At 55.9% G+C, this 16,500-nt stretch overlaps 9 protein-coding genes across 9 annotated transcripts; 3 read left to right on the forward strand and 6 right to left on the reverse strand.

The window, feature by feature from the left end:
* Positions 1–269: 269 nt before the first annotated feature.
* LY79DRAFT_666105 (uncharacterized protein) lies at positions 270–702 on the forward strand (the record flags this gene model as incomplete). Its single annotated transcript, XM_060563166.1, has 3 exons — positions 270–323; positions 422–498; positions 582–702. 3 exons carry the CDS (start codon positions 270–272, stop codon positions 700–702), a joined length of 252 nt encoding a protein of 83 aa, XP_060419058.1.
* A 1,059-nt stretch (positions 703–1,761) lies between these two features.
* Positions 1,762–2,192, forward strand: LY79DRAFT_666106 (uncharacterized protein; the record flags this gene model as incomplete). Its single annotated transcript, XM_060563167.1, has 3 exons — positions 1,762–1,806; positions 1,869–1,939; positions 2,036–2,192. The coding sequence occupies 3 exons, from the start codon at positions 1,762–1,764 to the stop codon at positions 2,190–2,192; spliced, it is 273 nt and encodes a 90-aa protein (XP_060419059.1).
* Positions 2,193–3,248: 1,056 nt separating this feature from the next.
* On the reverse strand, positions 3,249–4,333 carry LY79DRAFT_576110 (uncharacterized protein; the record flags this gene model as incomplete). The annotated part of the gene is given in 3 exon segments (XM_060559765.1): positions 3,249–3,395; positions 3,406–3,796; positions 3,861–4,333. The coding sequence occupies 3 exon segments, from the start codon at positions 4,331–4,333 to the stop codon at positions 3,249–3,251; spliced, it is 1,011 nt and encodes a 336-aa protein (XP_060419060.1).
* Positions 4,334–5,032: 699 nt separating this feature from the next.
* Positions 5,033–6,498, reverse strand: LY79DRAFT_538953 (uncharacterized protein). The gene is made up of 2 exons (XM_060556779.1): positions 6,000–6,498; positions 5,033–5,921 (listed from the first exon to the last, which is right to left on the reverse strand). The coding sequence occupies exons 1-2, from the start codon at positions 6,277–6,279 to the stop codon at positions 5,371–5,373; spliced, it is 831 nt and encodes a 276-aa protein (XP_060419061.1). The 5' UTR covers positions 6,280–6,498; the 3' UTR covers positions 5,033–5,370.
* Positions 6,499–6,987: 489 nt separating this feature from the next.
* LY79DRAFT_576112 (major facilitator superfamily transporter) lies at positions 6,988–9,715 on the reverse strand (the record flags this gene model as incomplete). The annotated part of the gene is made up of 4 exons (XM_060559766.1): positions 6,988–8,025; positions 8,079–8,136; positions 8,219–8,547; positions 8,612–9,715. The coding sequence occupies 4 exons, from the start codon at positions 9,713–9,715 to the stop codon at positions 6,988–6,990; spliced, it is 2,529 nt and encodes an 842-aa protein (XP_060419062.1).
* A 960-nt stretch (positions 9,716–10,675) lies between these two features.
* Positions 10,676–11,480, reverse strand: LY79DRAFT_666110 (uncharacterized protein; the record flags this gene model as incomplete). The annotated part of the gene is made up of 3 exons (XM_060563168.1): positions 10,676–10,688; positions 10,754–11,043; positions 11,361–11,480. 3 exons carry the CDS (start codon positions 11,478–11,480, stop codon positions 10,676–10,678), a joined length of 423 nt encoding a protein of 140 aa, XP_060419063.1.
* A 430-nt stretch (positions 11,481–11,910) lies between these two features.
* On the forward strand, positions 11,911–13,071 carry LY79DRAFT_666111 (uncharacterized protein; the record flags this gene model as incomplete). The annotated part of the gene is made up of 1 exon (XM_060563169.1): positions 11,911–13,071. The coding sequence occupies one exon, from the start codon at positions 11,911–11,913 to the stop codon at positions 13,069–13,071; it is 1,161 nt and encodes a 386-aa protein (XP_060419064.1).
* A 222-nt stretch (positions 13,072–13,293) lies between these two features.
* Positions 13,294–13,598, reverse strand: LY79DRAFT_538962 (uncharacterized protein). The gene has a single exon (XM_060556780.1). The coding sequence runs from the start codon at positions 13,589–13,591 to the stop codon at positions 13,340–13,342; it is 252 nt and encodes an 83-aa protein (XP_060419065.1). The 5' UTR covers positions 13,592–13,598; the 3' UTR covers positions 13,294–13,339.
* Positions 13,599–14,124: 526 nt separating this feature from the next.
* LY79DRAFT_586944 (GNS1/SUR4 family protein) lies at positions 14,125–15,246 on the reverse strand (the record flags this gene model as incomplete). The annotated part of the gene is made up of 3 exons (XM_060560705.1): positions 14,125–14,414; positions 14,485–14,767; positions 14,821–15,246. The coding sequence occupies 3 exons, from the start codon at positions 15,244–15,246 to the stop codon at positions 14,125–14,127; spliced, it is 999 nt and encodes a 332-aa protein (XP_060419066.1).
* Positions 15,247–16,500: the final 1,254 nt, after the last annotated feature.

The raw sequence follows: 16,500 nt of genomic DNA on the forward strand, positions 1-16,500 counted from the left end.
GTCCAATCTTTGAGTTCAATCAAGTCCTTTCAAGCGCCCAGGGGCGGGGTAGAGATACGTTTCAAGATGCGCGCACCACAGTGATCAGGCCATGTGAGATGGAGAATTTCCCTCGTACTTAAGCTAGCCTGTCCCATCTCCGCTTGCGTCGAGCGTCGGAGTTCTCGTGCTCACTCTTACACTGCCTTCATCCTTCAATGACTTGATCCAACCTCGCGCTATCCCCCAAAGATCCGGACAGTAGGGATTACCCACCCCATACCGACGATATGGCGAGCAGCAGCAGCAGCTACGCATACACGAGCTCTGGGTCCAACAGTCAGGTACCTAAACTTCCCTATTACCCTTCCCCCACCGAAGCTTGCTTTCTTCCCCTTGGGAGCTATCTTAGCGCAGTGGAAACTTACTGAGGAGGTAAAAGGGTAACCCTATTGGCGCCCGCGATCAGGGCAGCCGCTCTTCGAACCCAAACTCCTACTCCTACCACTACACCAACACGTGAGTATCTCGTTCTCGCCTCCCCTTCGTACCTACATTATTTCCCGTTGAGCGGAAGAACGGCTGACATGGTTCACGGACAGAAGCGAACCGCTCCACTACAACAATCCGAGGAGCGGCGCGTATTCCAACAAGAGCAACGGCCGGACGACGTATACCTCTGCCAGCGGGTACCGAACATGCTCAGGGTACGGCAAGAAGTAGGTTCGCTGAAATTCGCAAGGAACAAACCTCTCGATATGCTCCGTAGTGGCCTGACCGAGGCTAACGTCACGATAACAAGTGTTGGAATGAGATAAAACACCTCGAACGGCGACGACGACGACGACCGGACAGGCGAATGCGATCATGTGCGAGACATCGACCGAGGGCACTAACTAAGCTGGAACCCTGTAATGCGTTGATTGCAGCTGCAGAATACGTGGAAGAGGCCACGATTGATGCCGTGTATTGGAGATGAGGTCCAAGTGAGCTGCATATAGTCAGTCGATCTCTCCTGCTGTGGCAACTGACTCAATCCCTCGGTATTTGTTACGTGGAACCCTACGAGCGAGGGGATTTCGGCAACTCCTGACACTTGCATCTGTACGTTATATTATTCAACACTTAGCCATTGTCGTCATTCATCGGTGAAGACATGAGAAGTATAGCCTTGGATGTGGAGAGGGCCTCTCGGGCCAATAAACCTCATACTACAGTTCAATCGGGCGTCTCCCCCTCCGGATGTTTTTGTTGAGTCAAAAGCTAACGCGTTTGAGCTTGAGACTACCACTGGGCCTACGTGGATAACCCTTGTTCATCCCACGATGCTTTCAGTTTGCAGGACATGGGTGAAGACGAGAAAAAGCAAGCTGCCCGGCCTCATGATTGCTACTTCGCCTGCGGCTCCCAGCACAAAACCTGCTTGTTATTGCGCATGCTGGCCAATAAAGTGTCTTGATTCCCAGACAGAAACGCCTAGTAGTAGATGGGGACGTGAGCTTAAAGCACCTTTGTCAACCAAGAAGGATGCGGTGTAGCCGAAGCAACTTCCCGCCTATCTCATTTGCCCCGCATGGACAATCAACAACTTACGATGCGGGGCAGCAAGGAAGGAGATTCGAGACACCCAGCAGGCGCTCCTTCCTTCCCCTATTTAACCTCTCACCCGTCTGCCAAACGGCCTCACCTTACCCTCGCCCTTCTTCCCTTCATCACCTCATTACCAAAAAACCTCTTCCAAACCAACTGCCCAACCAAGCACCTCCCACCCAAACACTCACGATGCCTAGCGGATACGAGTACAAGAGCTCCGGCACCAACAGCCAGGTACGATCTCATCTCAATCTTCAGAGTCCGGTGACTCGGATGGAATAGCTGATTGGGCACAGGGCAACCACTACTGCGCCCGCGACTACGGCAGCAGCGCTTCCAACCCCAACTCGTACCATTACTCCAACACGTAGGTCCTTTCTCGTGCAAGCAATCGCCAACTGATTGCATACCAGCCTTACCTGCCTCCGGTTTCAGCTTCTGAGACTAACGCCGTGTGCCGCAGCGATGGATCCTACTACTACTCTAACCCCAACGGCAGCAGTTACTACAACAATGGTGCTGGGGGCTCGACCTACACCTCCCCCAGTGGCGACCGGTCCTCTTCTGGCTACGGCTACGGCTCCGGCTCTGGCAACTCCGGCAGCTCCGGCAAGAAGTGAGCTTCTGACCTGGCGGTCATCCTGGTGACCCTCACCTTTACACAATGGAGTCTGGGGTTGGAGTTTCGACGGAATGGGCCGGGGTGGCTTTGAGCGACGGATCGGGATACAGACGAGTCTTTGGGGAAATGACGATGACATGAATTGACTAACGCTTGCGAAAACGATGACATGATGAGACCGTATCGTGTTCGATTGACATTTTGGCCGTTCAATTGGGATTGCTAATGACTTTTTGGTCACGCCCTCTGCCCTTCGTGATTGGTAGTTACTAACATGCCGGAACTGTGTCGTGGAACATGAGACGAGCCTCGGGAATACCGTACCGGCAAGCCCCAGCCAGGAGCCCACTTTCATATAACTTTGACACAACTTTGGCGAGATGGCTGCATGCACTGAGAATTCCCGACATCAGCCCAGGCTTAACAAAAAGCTACAACTTTTTCAATCCGCCCAAAGGGGTTGTCTAGCCCGGGCTGACAAGTAGCTCTCTGCAGCAGATCAGACGTCTCATTCAGACGCCTCGGCACAACTCGGCAGTTCTACGCTCATGCTGTCCAGTCTGCGTGGCTTCCTATGGGGACGGTCCTGAAGTTGAATATCATCTTAACAAGCCGCAACATTAATCAACATGGCGGTTCCAGGTCAATGTTGCAGCTTCAACTTCAGTTATGAAAAACCTTGGACGCTCTCTACAACGGCTCAGTTTGCGTTTCTCTATATGGCGATTTTAACTTTTCAAGATGGGGCAGTTCTCTAATAGTCAACCCCTACTTAGTACAATGCCTAGACTTGCCACATTCCAGCTCGATATTACATGCACCTATAGCTTATACGTAAGTGTTCTCCGCCTGGAGTCTTGGATGGATGGTTTTTTGTTCCCCTACTACAGGGAATTGAACAATAGGTTTAATCGCCATGCGGTTATCTAAAGACAAGACCAAAACGAGGGTTCATGTCCAACTGGGCTTTCCGTCGTATCGCCACATGCCATTGGCATGCCAAACCTACCTACCTACCTGGTAAGCCAGAGATGACAATGGCGCTGGTAAAGTCCTAAGGGTGTCCCTGAGTATCCATCTTGCTGGTCTCGCCGGTCCCGTTCTTCAGATAGCAGTACTCCCCGGGGAGCTTGATCATGGCGACGGATCGGCAATAGCCTCCGCCCGCCACGTTGCCCGAGGCGAGGTTGCCGCTGTACGCCTGGTTGTACGCTGCGCACAGGTCCATGCACTCCCGGAAATTCGGGACGTAGAACCTTGAAGACGTCGTAGAGATTCGGGTTCCCGAGCTCGGCGCTGGACGGGTAGTTGACCTCGCAGAGCTGCCGGAAAACCAGGGCCGAGTTGGAGCCGACCTTGACCGAGTCGCCGTTGGCGTCGGTCGGCGTGTAACTGGTCCGGTTGATGTTAGGGCAGCCGTCGTCGGTCGGGGCGGGGCGGACGCCGGTTGGTGGCGGAATGTATGCGGACGACGCCGCGGTAGATGCGAGAGGTATGGAGCCGGAGCCGGAGCCGGAGCCGGAGCCGGAGCCGGAACCCGCCTCGGAGGCTGTGGGTATCGGCCGAGACACGACTGCGGCCGTGCCTGAAGGCGACGGAGCGCTGAAAACCGCTGTTAACACAATGGCATTTCCTAGCAAGGAGACTTGGAAAGCATGCTACTTACGCCGCCGAGCTGCTGTTGGCTTTCTGTGCCGCCAACCCACCCGCAACCCCTCCGGCCATTCCTCCAGCCAGGATGACAACCAGAGCGGTAACGAGGGACCAGAAAACAGGCACAGTAAGACCAAGAATTCGTCGTCTTTTCAATGGGGTAGCGGGGGCGTCGGGGTATGACTGGTGTGAGGTCCACGCTGACTTCTCCGTGGGGTCGTACGGGATCGGCAGGGTGGAGTGTCGAATTGGCACTGCCTCAAGGCCAGGCTGGTCCAGCTGGGCCGACCGACCCTCATTCACGGGACGTATGTGGTCAGCCATCCCGTTGTGCTGTGTTCTGCCCACTGAGCAAATCCGCAGCGTGGTGAGCAGGAATTTGATGCTTGGAGGAGACGAATAGCGCGCCAGCGAAGGCCGCTCGTGAAATTGACGATCCGCCGTAAGGGCCGGAAAGACAAGACGCAAAGCAGAGAGAACGTACATATGCAATCATACTATATTAGTATTCTTGAGGCCCTGACGCCGTATCCCCTGAGCTCCATGCAGTACAACGCCAATCTTACTGTAAGCAGGGGTGGTGTGAGCGGGTACATGCTAACATTACGGAGTATGTTGTCCAATGTGCTTGTTTGGTGGCCGAAGCAACTAGTACGCCCTGACTACCTACTTAGGATGGCTGCAGGCAGTATCTTTAGGCCGGTTCTAACTCGAATCGGTGGGTTGAGGTGTGTGAACTTTGATTCCAAGAGGCCGACGAGCGTAGTGCGTAGTGCAGTGGCTGGCACTTGTCGCGATTGCAAATCGCGCCGTTAGGCGCCACACGTGGTCGAGAGGGCCACGCCTCAGCCCTGGAACTGTACTAGACCAAAATTAGAGAGACATTTCGTCCTTCCGTCACACCATCATTACAATACCAGGAAAGGCGAACCGTCACACTGGCAGCGTATGCATGTATGCCAGCCTGTTCTATTGGTATATGCCGCTTCAATCCCGGCTGGTCGCCGTAACCTATAGGAAACAGACGATGCCGTCATTTTCTTCCTTATACAAACCGTTTCCGTCTTGATAGTTCGTTGGTTAATTGCTTCTGGGTTGCGACTGTCCCGCGAAACTCATGAATGGGACAGATCCCTAGTAGCTGTTAAGCAACGAGACGTTGAAAATTCATACGCACGTGTGGAACATTGGCTGAAAGTGTCATGTATTATCTAAGTGAGGCTTTCAACCCTAAATTGTGTTTTATAGTGGCTTGGGTAGTAGTGAGTCCTTGTAAGGCTATCATGACAGTCTCATATAGTCCGTCGCATTTCCATATCTACAAAGCCGCGGACGATGGCCTCTTGTGGGGTCTGCAGTGACACCATTCGATCGCATGCCGGACGAGTGCTGTCTCCCCTGCCCAACACATGCCATGGTTGTCCGTCCCACACATTCTCAGCTCTCTCTCTGTCTCTCTCTCTCTCTCTCTCCTTGGTCAAATCCAATTCTGAAACCATGTACGACCCCAGGGCTCTCTCCTTTCAGGAAAGCTCGTGTCTACCACGGTGGTCGCTGGGCAGTTCGGGTGGCGGTGCCTGGGTTGGGATCTCAACCGGCGCGTAAGTCGTGTGTTCGGATTTCGCCCACGGCGAAGTCGGGGCGATTTCGGAGTACACCGGCCTCGACAACGCCTGCCTCGTCTTCTTCTTCTCGCGCAGCAGCAGGACCGTGAGCAGCCCGACGGCGAGAGCCAGCGGAGCGCCAACGCCGACGCCGATGCCCGCCGCCGCGCCGGTTGAGATTCCGCTGCTGGCCGCCGCGTCCGCCGGCGTCGATGTGCATGTCGCTTCGGTGGCTCCGCCGGCGCCGTCGCCGACGCTCGTCGCCGCCGTCCCCGTCGCGGTTGCGGGAGCCGTGCCGGCTGTGCTGGCTGTGGAGGCGGTCGCGATGACACCAATATCCGATTTCAAGTACAGGTTCGGCAGCATGTTTCCTGCGGGCACTTCGAAGCTGTCGGTTGCGCAGTTGCTCGTTGATTGGCACGCATACTGCTTGTTGGTGCATTTCGCAATGCCGGCGTGAGCGCCCCGGACTGCGAAGCAAAAAAGTATCAGTCATTGCGTTCACCAGTTGGAAGAGAGAGAGAGAGAGAGAGAGAGCTGTCATTTACCAGCGCCCGCGACATCTTCTTTGTCGCAATACGTCGGGCAACCGCTTGTCGACCAGTCCTTGGCTGTACAGGCGCCACGGTAGAAGCTCAATTCGGTGTTGGAGAAGCAGACGCCGTTGCTCATGCAGTAGTGGCCCGCAAAGCAGCACGCGGCCGCCGTGCCGTTGGCGACGGGACAAGCCACAAGACTCGCGTCATTGCCGTTGGGCCAGTAACACTGCTGGCCGGATGCTAGCCCGACCAAGATGCCGGTTGCGAGAGACCAGCGCGGAGGGTGCATCGTTCACGATGGTTTCTGAAGACGGAGAAAAGGGACGGAGATCGCACGGGAGGGGGGCAACGCCACGCGGGAGAGACGACGATAAATACTTCTAGCCGCCGGGCTTGGCCCAGCTCGCCAATGCCAGTAAGCCTGCCACTCAAGCTTCCCTGGCCGTGTTTACAAATTGCATTGAGTGAGATGTGATTTGTGTACACCGAACGTGGGCTGCGAAGGATCTTGGCCCCAACGTGGATTGCGAAGGATTCCCCCACCTGATTGGGTGCATACCAGCAGTAGGCAGCACTAGCTGCGCCCCTCATGCAATTACTCTACAGGGCAGATTGGAGGTCCTTGTTGTTCCGTTGCTTGTGCGGCCTTACTCTTGCTAGGCACGGCCTTGGCGACGCATCTTGGGGTCAGCAAGTCGCCGTTTTAAACCTGCGCAAATATCCTAGCCGAATGCTGACCGTTCGAAACAGGGGTGGATGGTTGGTCGGCTAGCTTGGCTACCTTACCAGGGGTTGGAATGGAGCCTCGAATCCTGGCGTATTTCAGCTTGGGGTTGGATGGCTTGTGGCTTACATGGAATCATCGCTAGCTTGCAAACACATGGAGCAAAGGACGGGTGTCTCAGAAGCTGCGGATCATCTTCGACACGTGGAATGATCTTCTCCATCAGCCAACACGGCTCATCGTTCATATTCATTCAACTCGTGCGCTCGCTATCTATCCAGCTTTCTTTCCTTTCACCGGCTTCCATTCCATGAAGCAAGCCGCGATTGCCGACACGCCAGCCAAGGGAATCGCTGCCGTGAACGCTATGCGGAGAGCCTCGTTGTACACGGTGAGCAGCATCGGGAGCGCGCTGGCCGGGACCACGTCACGGAAAGCCGTCGCCCCGACCTCGAGCACCGCGCGAATGTCGACGCCCGGAACCATGTTTTGCGCCGAGGCCTGGAGGAGGTGATTCTGGAACAGGGTGTTTCCGACGGAGACGAAGATGGCGCCGCCCAAAGACTGCGAGGCCACGACGGCCGCGGTTCCGATGGAGATGTCGTCGGGGTGCAGGATGGCCTGGACGGCCGTGAAGCCTTGCTGAATAGACATGCCAAAGCCCGCCGACACGAGGATCTCGAAGCCGATCCACTGTGCCGTCGGCGAGTCCGGCGACAGCAGCAAGAAGACGCCGCACCCGGCCGTGGCGATCATGCCCCCGACCACGGCCGGCGGCACGAAGTAGCCGACGGCGGAGACGAAGACGCCTGAGAAGAGGGAGAAGAGGGCGTTCGTGGCGGCGTACGGCATCATGTCCACGCCCGACGAGATGGCGCTCTCGCCCTTGATGGCCTGGAACCAGAGCGGCAGGAAGTAAGAGTGGATCAGCAGCGCCCCGTATGTGGCGAACGCGCCGACGCACGACGCGGCCACCGTCCTCTGCGTGACGACGGCCGGCGGGATGAGGGCGCCGTCCTGCTTCCACCACTGCCATGCCGCGAAGACGGCCGCCGTCGCGCCGGCCCCGGCGAGCAAGCCGGCTACCCGGGGGCTCGACCACGCCTCCCCCTGCGCCGTGAACTCTAGCGCTAGGAACAGCATCACGCAGGCGCCGAGCAGGAGCACGTTGCCGACGATGTCGAGGTCCATGAACCTGTCGAAGAAGGTCTGCTCGTGGCGCGGGCGTCGCTTGGGGTGAAGGAACAGCAGAAAGACTGCGACGGTGACGCCCCCCACGGGAAGATTAATGTAAAAGCACCATCGCCAGGTCTGCCAACCGTTTAGTTCAGGACGCCATGACGTTATTCTGGGGGACTACTCACGACTAGCTCTGTGAACACGCCTCCAAGTAGAGGACCGACGGTGGCTCCGAGGCCAAACCTGGAGGGTGTTAGCGTCAAACATTTGGGATGATTCTCTCTTTTCAGAAGAAGAGAAGAAGAAGAAAAAAAAAAACACTTACGTCAGACCGACGATGGCGGTGTAGATAGGACGGAGGCGCAAGGGCACCGCCATCGCCATGACGACGAAGCTGCCGGTGAGGACGCCAGCGCTCCCGAACCCGGCCACGGCGCGGCCAACGATGAGCGCCACCGAGTTGGGCGCGAGGCCGCAGATGAGCGATCCGGCCAGGAACATGAACATGGCCAGCATGTACGACCACTTGACGGAGAAGAGCATAAAGACCCTGCCAAAGACGGGTTGGAAGGCGCAAGCTGTCAGCAGATAGGCTGAGCCGTACCACCCGATGTCCACCGTCGACTGGAACTCGGAAGTGATGTGGGGAATGGCCTGCGTTTGTCAGTTTCAATAGACCCCCTTTTGCTTTGCGTGCGGAGTCGGGGATTTCTCATACCGTCGTGAGGATGGCGCGGTTGACGGATATCAAGAACACCACGAGACAGATGCCCAGCAGGAGGAACGCGAGCGGCCACCCGTCGACCCAGTCTTCCCTCTCGCCCTTCTCGTCCGCCGTCTGGGTCAGCCCCGAGTCTTGTTTCTCGGCCCGCGCCGTCTCCATGTCCATCACCTGCCGCCGGTACCCCGAGCCGTCGTCCTCCTCGTCAATGTCCGGCTCGAACGGCCTCGTGAAGCGGCTGATTCGCGCGCCGGCCTTGCCCGGGTGCCTCTGCTCCGCAATGGGCGTAACGCGCTGTTCCGCGCTCGTCGCCGTGTCGGTGGACAGGGAGCCCCTGAGCGACGGGTTGCTCGCAAGGTGCCGCAACGGCGTGGCGAAGATGGAGGATATGATGGATGCAGTTTCCGAGTGCGGCTCCGGGGAGTGGGCGCCCCCCTCCTCCTCCTGCGCGCTGTGGAACGTCTGCGCGTCCGACACGGCCTTGGAGGGGACGCTCTTAACGGACAGGGGGAAAGCGCGCTGGGTGCTCAAGGGTGAGGGTGGTCTTGTGCGTGGGAAGAGAGATAAAGATGCCGGGCGTCCGAGGCAGGATTCGTGTTGATGCTCCGTGGGCAATTGCGTTCCGTTTCCAAACGTGGTCGAGGATCGTATGGAATCGCGGCGGTAGTGGCCGCATTGCGAGCAGCGGGACCCCGCGGAAGAGATCCTGCTCCCCCGCTTTGGCTTATCATCTGCCACCGGCTCGTTGACTTGAGTCTCCTTGCTCTCGTCAGCCGCCGCTGCCGGCCCCGAGGTGCACTCCTTGGGTAGCTGGGCCTTTTCTTGCCAGGCCTCGGTCAGCCACGCTGGGAGGATGGCCTCCCCGTCATCGTCCTCGTCCTCGCAGTAGGACGACAAGGAGCCCTCGTCGACAACATCCGGCAAGGCGATCGTGCTCTCGTCCGAGCTGGGGCTGATGATCGAAATCCGCCATTTTTCCTCGCCGAGAAATTCAGAGGACGGCCTCTCACCCATGGAGGGCCGCTGCGGGACGTCTTCTTTTCTGGGCGTTGTGTTATTGCCACCGCCTTCCGGCTTCTCGGGGTGATTATCGCCTGCCATATCGGGCCACCGCTGTCAAAATGTTTCTTGTCTTCTGGGAGCAACGACGTCTCGAGCGCCTGGAACGTCTCTGCGGCATCACGGCGACGACCGTGTCGGGCTGGAGGTGCGGGGTGAGGCTTGGTAGATATGTTTGGTGATGGGCAGTTGGCTTCTTTTGTTCCGCTTTCAAAGAAACAATCCGAAACAACCAGACGACCTTTTTTTGGCCAGGTTTCCGTGGGCGCCAACCAGATCCCCGGTGTCGGGTCGTTGGTGGCGCCCGAAGACCACCTCAGCCTACGAGACGGAGGCATCGTGCTAGCAGCGATCCAGCGTCGGTCTCCTCACAAGACTGAATACCAAATCTAAGACAATCGTGGCCTGTAAGCTAGCAGAGCTGCGTCGAACTCTGGCAGAGCAGCTAGGCAGTGAATAAGCGCGCTGATTGGTGGTGGCCCAAGAGACGCAGCGCGGCCCGGCCAACCGGACATCACTGCGCCGACCTAGAGCCCGTCTGATAGTCTCGCCGGGGACTAGGGTCTCCGGTTCTGGCATGGCCGAGGAACTGTCAGCTCTGCGGGGAGTGGGGTTGATGTCATTAAGACGGATTTTTCCAGCCGAGGACGAAACAAAGGGACACAAAGGGCGAAGGGGTAGACGCGCTAGGCGATGGTTGAGGGGATGTGTGGCGGGAGGTCTGGGGAACGAGGGGGACTCTCGATTCTGAGACGCGAGAACTATCACTTAGTGCCTGCGGTTGTTCAGAGATGTTGCAACGCGAGGAATATGAGACATATGTTCTTCGCGTGGTTAGGCGATCATTGCGGGAGACGTTCAAGGTGTGAGACAAGAGAGGGGTTTTCAACTGCTTAGATGCTCATGATTATAAAGTTTGACTCGACTAGCTCAGCTGCTACATATCTTCTGCTCCGGAATCCTTGCGAATGAAATCGTTACTCTATAAATACCATTTCCTCCTTAGGCCGGCCAGCTGCAGCAGCGTGAGGACCACACCGGCGACTCCTGTCCCGTCCATGTGCCTTCCGAGCACCTGACCCCTCACTGTCGTGGAAATCGGCTTCGAGTGCAAGCTGCTTTTCCTTTGCCAGCATAGACGCGAACTTCAGCCCGCACTGGCGCTGTTCCTCGATGTCCTGCAGCTCGCTATCGGCCTCTTCGTGTGATTCATCAGACGAGGCGCCGTCGTCGCCTTTGGGCACGGGGCCGGCCATGCGCAGCATATCCCCCGGAGAGACAGTATTGAGGTCCGATTTCGACACGAAACGGCTCAGGGCCGCCGCGTACAGATCTCTGTCCGCCTTGAACGCTCGGCGGCGCCCCGCGGGCTACGGTCAGGGTACAGGCTGCTCGTGCCTAGCAGTTGGGCTGTTGGTTGCGTTTAAACTGCTGAGCCCGAGTATGTCCGACATAGTTATGGACAAACATAAGAAGGCAGGGGATTGCAGGGTGAGTGTTCCGGAGTATGATGACCACCCTGTCTTGCTCCATGCTCTTAAAGATATGCGTCTAGGCACCCGTTGACGGTGATGTTCTCGTGGAAAACACCAACCGCTGAGCCATTGACGGAATCTCACCACCGGTGATCGCTGGATGATCCTGCCTTCATCCAGGTAGTATCACGAGCGAAACAGAGTATGCGTACCGACATTGAATCCGCGATGAAATCTTTGGCGTTCTTGCGTGGAGATTCGATACGACCGCGGAAGCCGGTTCTTCGACAGTAACCCAACGCTATGGACTCCCCAAAATGGGGGATCATCATCGCGGTAATTTTAGGTTGCTTATTGTTCACTTGCAGCGAATTGGTTTCAATGATACGAGTTACGGATAGTGAGAGCGTATGATTAAGTTCAATTTAGCCTGCGGCGTAGCGTCATCATACGTATGTTATGGTCTCTGGTCTTGCCCGGGCTCAAAGAGGGAATGTGTGTCATTCCGTTAATCTGGTAGATTCTTGGCATGTAAGCTGCCTGTCTGGCTGGAGAAGGGCTTATTTGAAGTGAGGCGTATTCTTGCTTGTTGGAGTGGCAGAGTCCAGAAAACGGATGGTTAAGGCAAGTTTCTGTCGTCAAATCGAGACCCTCGTCACGCACAAATGCGGCAAGCCAGTCAAGATTGTAAGAATCGTCATAGGTGGCTTCAACATCCATTACAGACTCCATTTTCAAGGAGAAGAGCCGTCGTTAGACGTCATGGTGCGAGTGCCTTGGCCATCGACAGTCCAGTTCCCGGGCGAAAAGACTCTTTATGAGGCAGCAACATCCGAATATCTAAGACTCAACACGTGTGTTCCCGTTCGACAGGTCCTCCACTATGACCAGGAGTCTAACATTGGGCCAATCCTCATCATTCGTCATGTTGAGCACGGAGGCGACATGACGGATTCTCTTGCTGTCCATGGACGAGACCCCGGCTTGACTCCAGCTTTGAATCTAAGTTTGCCGGAGAGCAAGCTCAGAAGCCTGTGGGGCAAGATGGCATGGATTCTGATGGAGTTGGCGAAACCGGAATTCCCTCGCATTGGGTCTCTGCTAGAGGTGGATGGATCTTTTCAGGTTACTGGCCGGCCACTGACGCATAACATGAGCAGCCTGACGCAGCTTGCTCATATTACTCCGGCCATCTTCACTGACGAAGGCAAAACTTTGGCAACGGCTGATGAGTGGTACCTGGAGCTGTCCAACATGCATCTGGCGCAGCTGCTCTTTCAACACAACGACCTTGTCGCCAGTGAGGATGACTGCCGGAACAAGTACGTCGCCCGCCATCTCTTTCGCAGACTTGCCAAACAGGGCCGTCTATCAACCTTCGGCTTCGTACAAGACAACTGGTCCACTCCTGGTTCCACGAAGATGACGCGCCTAAGAATTCCTGCCCCAGACGGGTCGGCGGCCTTCCGCCTCTGGTGCGACGACTTCAGGCCGACCAATGTCCTTGTAGGCGGCTCCAGCCCTGACGGTGAGGTCGAAGTGGCTGCTGCGATCGACTGGGAACTCACGTACGCGGCACCAACACAGTTCGTTCTCGACCCGCCCTGGTGGTTGTTGTTCGAAACGCCGGAGATGTGGGAGCCGCCAGGCGTCGACGAGTGGAGCAAGGCGTATGGGCTGCAACTGGAGATATGGCTGAAGGCTTTAGAGGAGCAGGGGAAAGGCGCTGTGTTCCTGGATGGCGTAAAGCTCTCGGCGCACATGAGGGAAAGTTGGGAAAGTGGTCGCTTCTGGCTGAACTACGCGGCGCGGAAAAGCTGGGCTTTTGACGCTGTCTTCTGGTCCTTGACGAGCGCTTTTTTGGCGCACGGGACTCGAAGATGCCTGATGAGGAGCTGTGGAAAACAAGGCTGGACCTCTTAGGTCGTAAAGAACAGCAGGCTATGGAACCCTTTGTGAAGCGGAAGATGGAAGAGTCTCGGGAACGCATCTTGGCGGAATGGGAGCCGGCTGAGGCGAGACGTCAGCTATCACTGTTGTTAGTGGAACCCATTACGTGAGGGCGTCGGAGTCCTCCATCACTGAAGCCGCTCGCTGGAGGCTTGGCCTCAGTCTGGCGCCTTTTAGTGCGGTTGATCCTCGTGCGGACCACGTGCTGCCAGACTATATAGCTCGGCGTGTCATCATTGGGTTACACACAGGGAATATGAATGAAGAATAAGTATGGCCCCTTTTTTACATGTGATCTGCTTGTGCTCTCTTGAACGATGTGCAGCGACATGTGCAGGTGGATGACGAGGATCGACGGCTGTTCTCGTTCCCAGAACGATGGAATCAGTACAAGGATAGATCGAGGAACCGATGACCCACGCGTGAGCGAAATGGATAAATGAATAATGCAAAACCCAGTAATGAATAGGGCTTTCTGCAAAACAGCATTCATGGAAAAGAGGGGATGGAGCGAGGAAAAGGTGCTGGTCGAGAAGAGGGAGGAGGAAAGAGAAAATCCCCCACCGAAGCGACCGGTACGTACCGTATCGCGACCATACCCAATCGGGCTAGCGCCATCTTACCCTTTGGTCCCCCGTGCGTTCCCGCCGCGGGTGCGCTAAAATGCGGCTACGCAGGGGGGACCTGGACTGCTAGGTAGCTTAATTCCATCGACCAGCCTCGTTCTGCTCCATGCACATGGCATTTCACTTTCGCATATACACCACACCCTTTTGACTTCAGATCAACGATTGGATCTCTCTCTTTCTACTGCGTCAACTTGCTTTCCAAGCCGAAAGTAACTGCGCCTTAGTTTCGGCCCAGCCTCTTCCGCATTAAAACTCCATTGCTCCCTCCGTCCGTTCAAGGCCACCCTCCCCCCGAAATATGCCACCAACGTCATCATTCGTCCGATAACGCTCTACTCAGCTAGGCCTTCTAGGACGTTCTGGCTCTTCGTCGCTTTACTCAGCGAATCATTCTTGCTCAGAGTAAGCGCCCTTTACTCTCCAACTCGGCCCGTGCGCTATTAGCTGCCACTGCCGGAAACGACCTCTTCTCGCTGGGCACGGCCGACTTGGACTTTTGCGCGTCCCTCTGACCGGCCTTCTTGTAGGTCGAAATGTAAAACATGATGAATAGGACCAGGTACGACGTCAGGATCGCGCCGCCCGTCACCGCGGCAAAGAACTCGCCGCCACACCGGCCGACGTGGGGCAGAATATCCTTGAAGTAAGTATCCGCGAAGACATCGTAGAAGCCGAAGTAGACGAATCCTTGAAGACGAACGAAGAGTCAGCAAAAGCATCTATTCCGTACTCTCGTTGTAGAGAGGGCCCAACTTACCCAGGTCAAGCACGAATTGCGCAATCTGCAAGCGAGTGATCCACTGCTTCCACCACACCTTGACACCCCGCGCGGTCTGGAAGTAGTACCAGTACATGACAACATGGACAGTCAAGTTGAGCGTGATGGGCACCCAAGAGAGGGGCGTGCCCCCAATCATCTGGGAGAAGCAGAGAAGCGCGGTCGCCGGGTGGTGGTAGCAGTGCAGGAAGGTGAGAGGCTTCTTCTTGACCATCAGGAAGACGGTGTCGATGAGCTCGTAGTACTTGGTGAGGTAGTTGATCTATTTCTCGTCGTAAGCTCCTGCTTACGTCCAATTCCCACACGGTTACTTACGTAGTACAGAAGAACGAGTGGTTGAGTCCAGCCCGAAACCCCGCATATGTTCTCATAGAGGCCGCCGCGCCACAGGCTTGGCACGATCTGCTCGATGAACAACACCAGCAAGGCACCGCTTAGAAGAGACAGAAAGAGGTTGTGTATCTTGAAGAGCGTATTCAGCTCTACCGGCTTCCGGTTGCGCATCAACTCACGGCCACCAAAGATGACCACCAGGTAGAGCACAACCATTCCCACGGCTCCGCCCAGGGTTGAGAACGGCGTGTGGCCAGGAACGAACTCGAAGTCCTTGGTCGGGTATCCCATGACTGAGGTAAAAATGCTGTCGAACGTTTTCCATGGTGAAAAGGGCGATGCGGAAACCTGCCTTGCCATAGTCAAGGGGAAGGTGGTGTTTCCTGTGGCGAAGTTGTCGTTTAACATGTTTGGGTCTCGTAGGATTTTCGGGTAAGATATGCGGAGAGAAGTCTGTTGTCAGAAAATGTAGATGGTTGATGCAGATGCAGATGCTAATGTAGATTGACGCACATTAAACATACCAAGACTGGACGACGGGTCAGGCTCGTTATACGCTCCAAGCTTAGCCATCTCGATTCCTTGTTTCAGAGCGCAACTCAATTGCTTACAATGTCCCTCGATGACGGAGCCTTTCACATCTCCAGCCATTCTTTAGGGTGGCCAAGCGGGAGTCGCAACTCCGCCTATGGGCCGCCGTAGCAAACAGTCCGGCCTTGCGGCTTTTCGAACGGCTGTCGTTTCCATCGCTTCATTTGGAAATTGCACATGGACGTACCTCGCTGTCAGTGAGACGTGGCTCGAGCCGGGCATCTCCTGCCATATTGTCTTCGCATACTGGAGATGTAGGTAGATAACCGGTGGCCACCAGAGCATCTACTTACTGACCAACCTCCCACAGACGTCTGTCTACGTGAGCGAGGATCTTCAATCCTTCTTCCCGCAACATCTGGTATGTAATAATTCAAAATCACCAGCTGCCGATGGATTGGCGGTGCCGGTTCCTCCCATACCAGTGCGCCTGGAAATAACGCCGTTTGTCATGCAAGACTGTGCTAACAACAATCGGTCTCGTGAGCCGAGTACTGTCTTCCGCGGGATTAATGTTTCCGAGGTCGACCCATGCACGATGCGCCTAGAGTCGGCGCCTTGGATGGAATATGGCTAACGGCTTTGGTGCCATGGCCTGCTCCTATCCATATTCCCAATATATCACAACGGCGTCAATCTCATTTCCGACGACGCGATCTGCGAAACGCTTCTAGCGAGGACATGGCGATGACAACCATCGGCGGGATGTCTCTCTTCCTTCTTGGTATACAGATCTAACACAGAGATCTACACCTCTGACTCAACGTTATCGATCCCTTGAACCAGACCGCCGATATTGTCCTTGTTTTCGAGGCTCAATGAGGGGTCGGCGACCGACGTCATGATGCATCCTCCCTTTGTAAATCGGAGACCAACAGGAATCATTCCTGGTTGAATATTGTATAAGCTTACAACCTTGCACGTATAAAGCTCAAGCTCATCAATCTGTCGATCCGGGCCATTCCGAACGTCAGTACCGAACACCACTGAAGAAGCAACAGTAATCTTCCGTCGTCGTGCCCTTCACAAGCATTCTTCCATCTTACAGTCAACGTTATCATCCCCGTTCAG

The sequence above is a fragment of the Colletotrichum navitas genome, assembly GCF_030913465.1.
Source record: "Colletotrichum navitas strain CBS 125086 chromosome Unknown LY79scaffold_5, whole genome shotgun sequence".
In the NCBI taxonomy this organism is placed as follows: Eukaryota; Fungi; Ascomycota; class Sordariomycetes; order Glomerellales; family Glomerellaceae; genus Colletotrichum; species Colletotrichum navitas.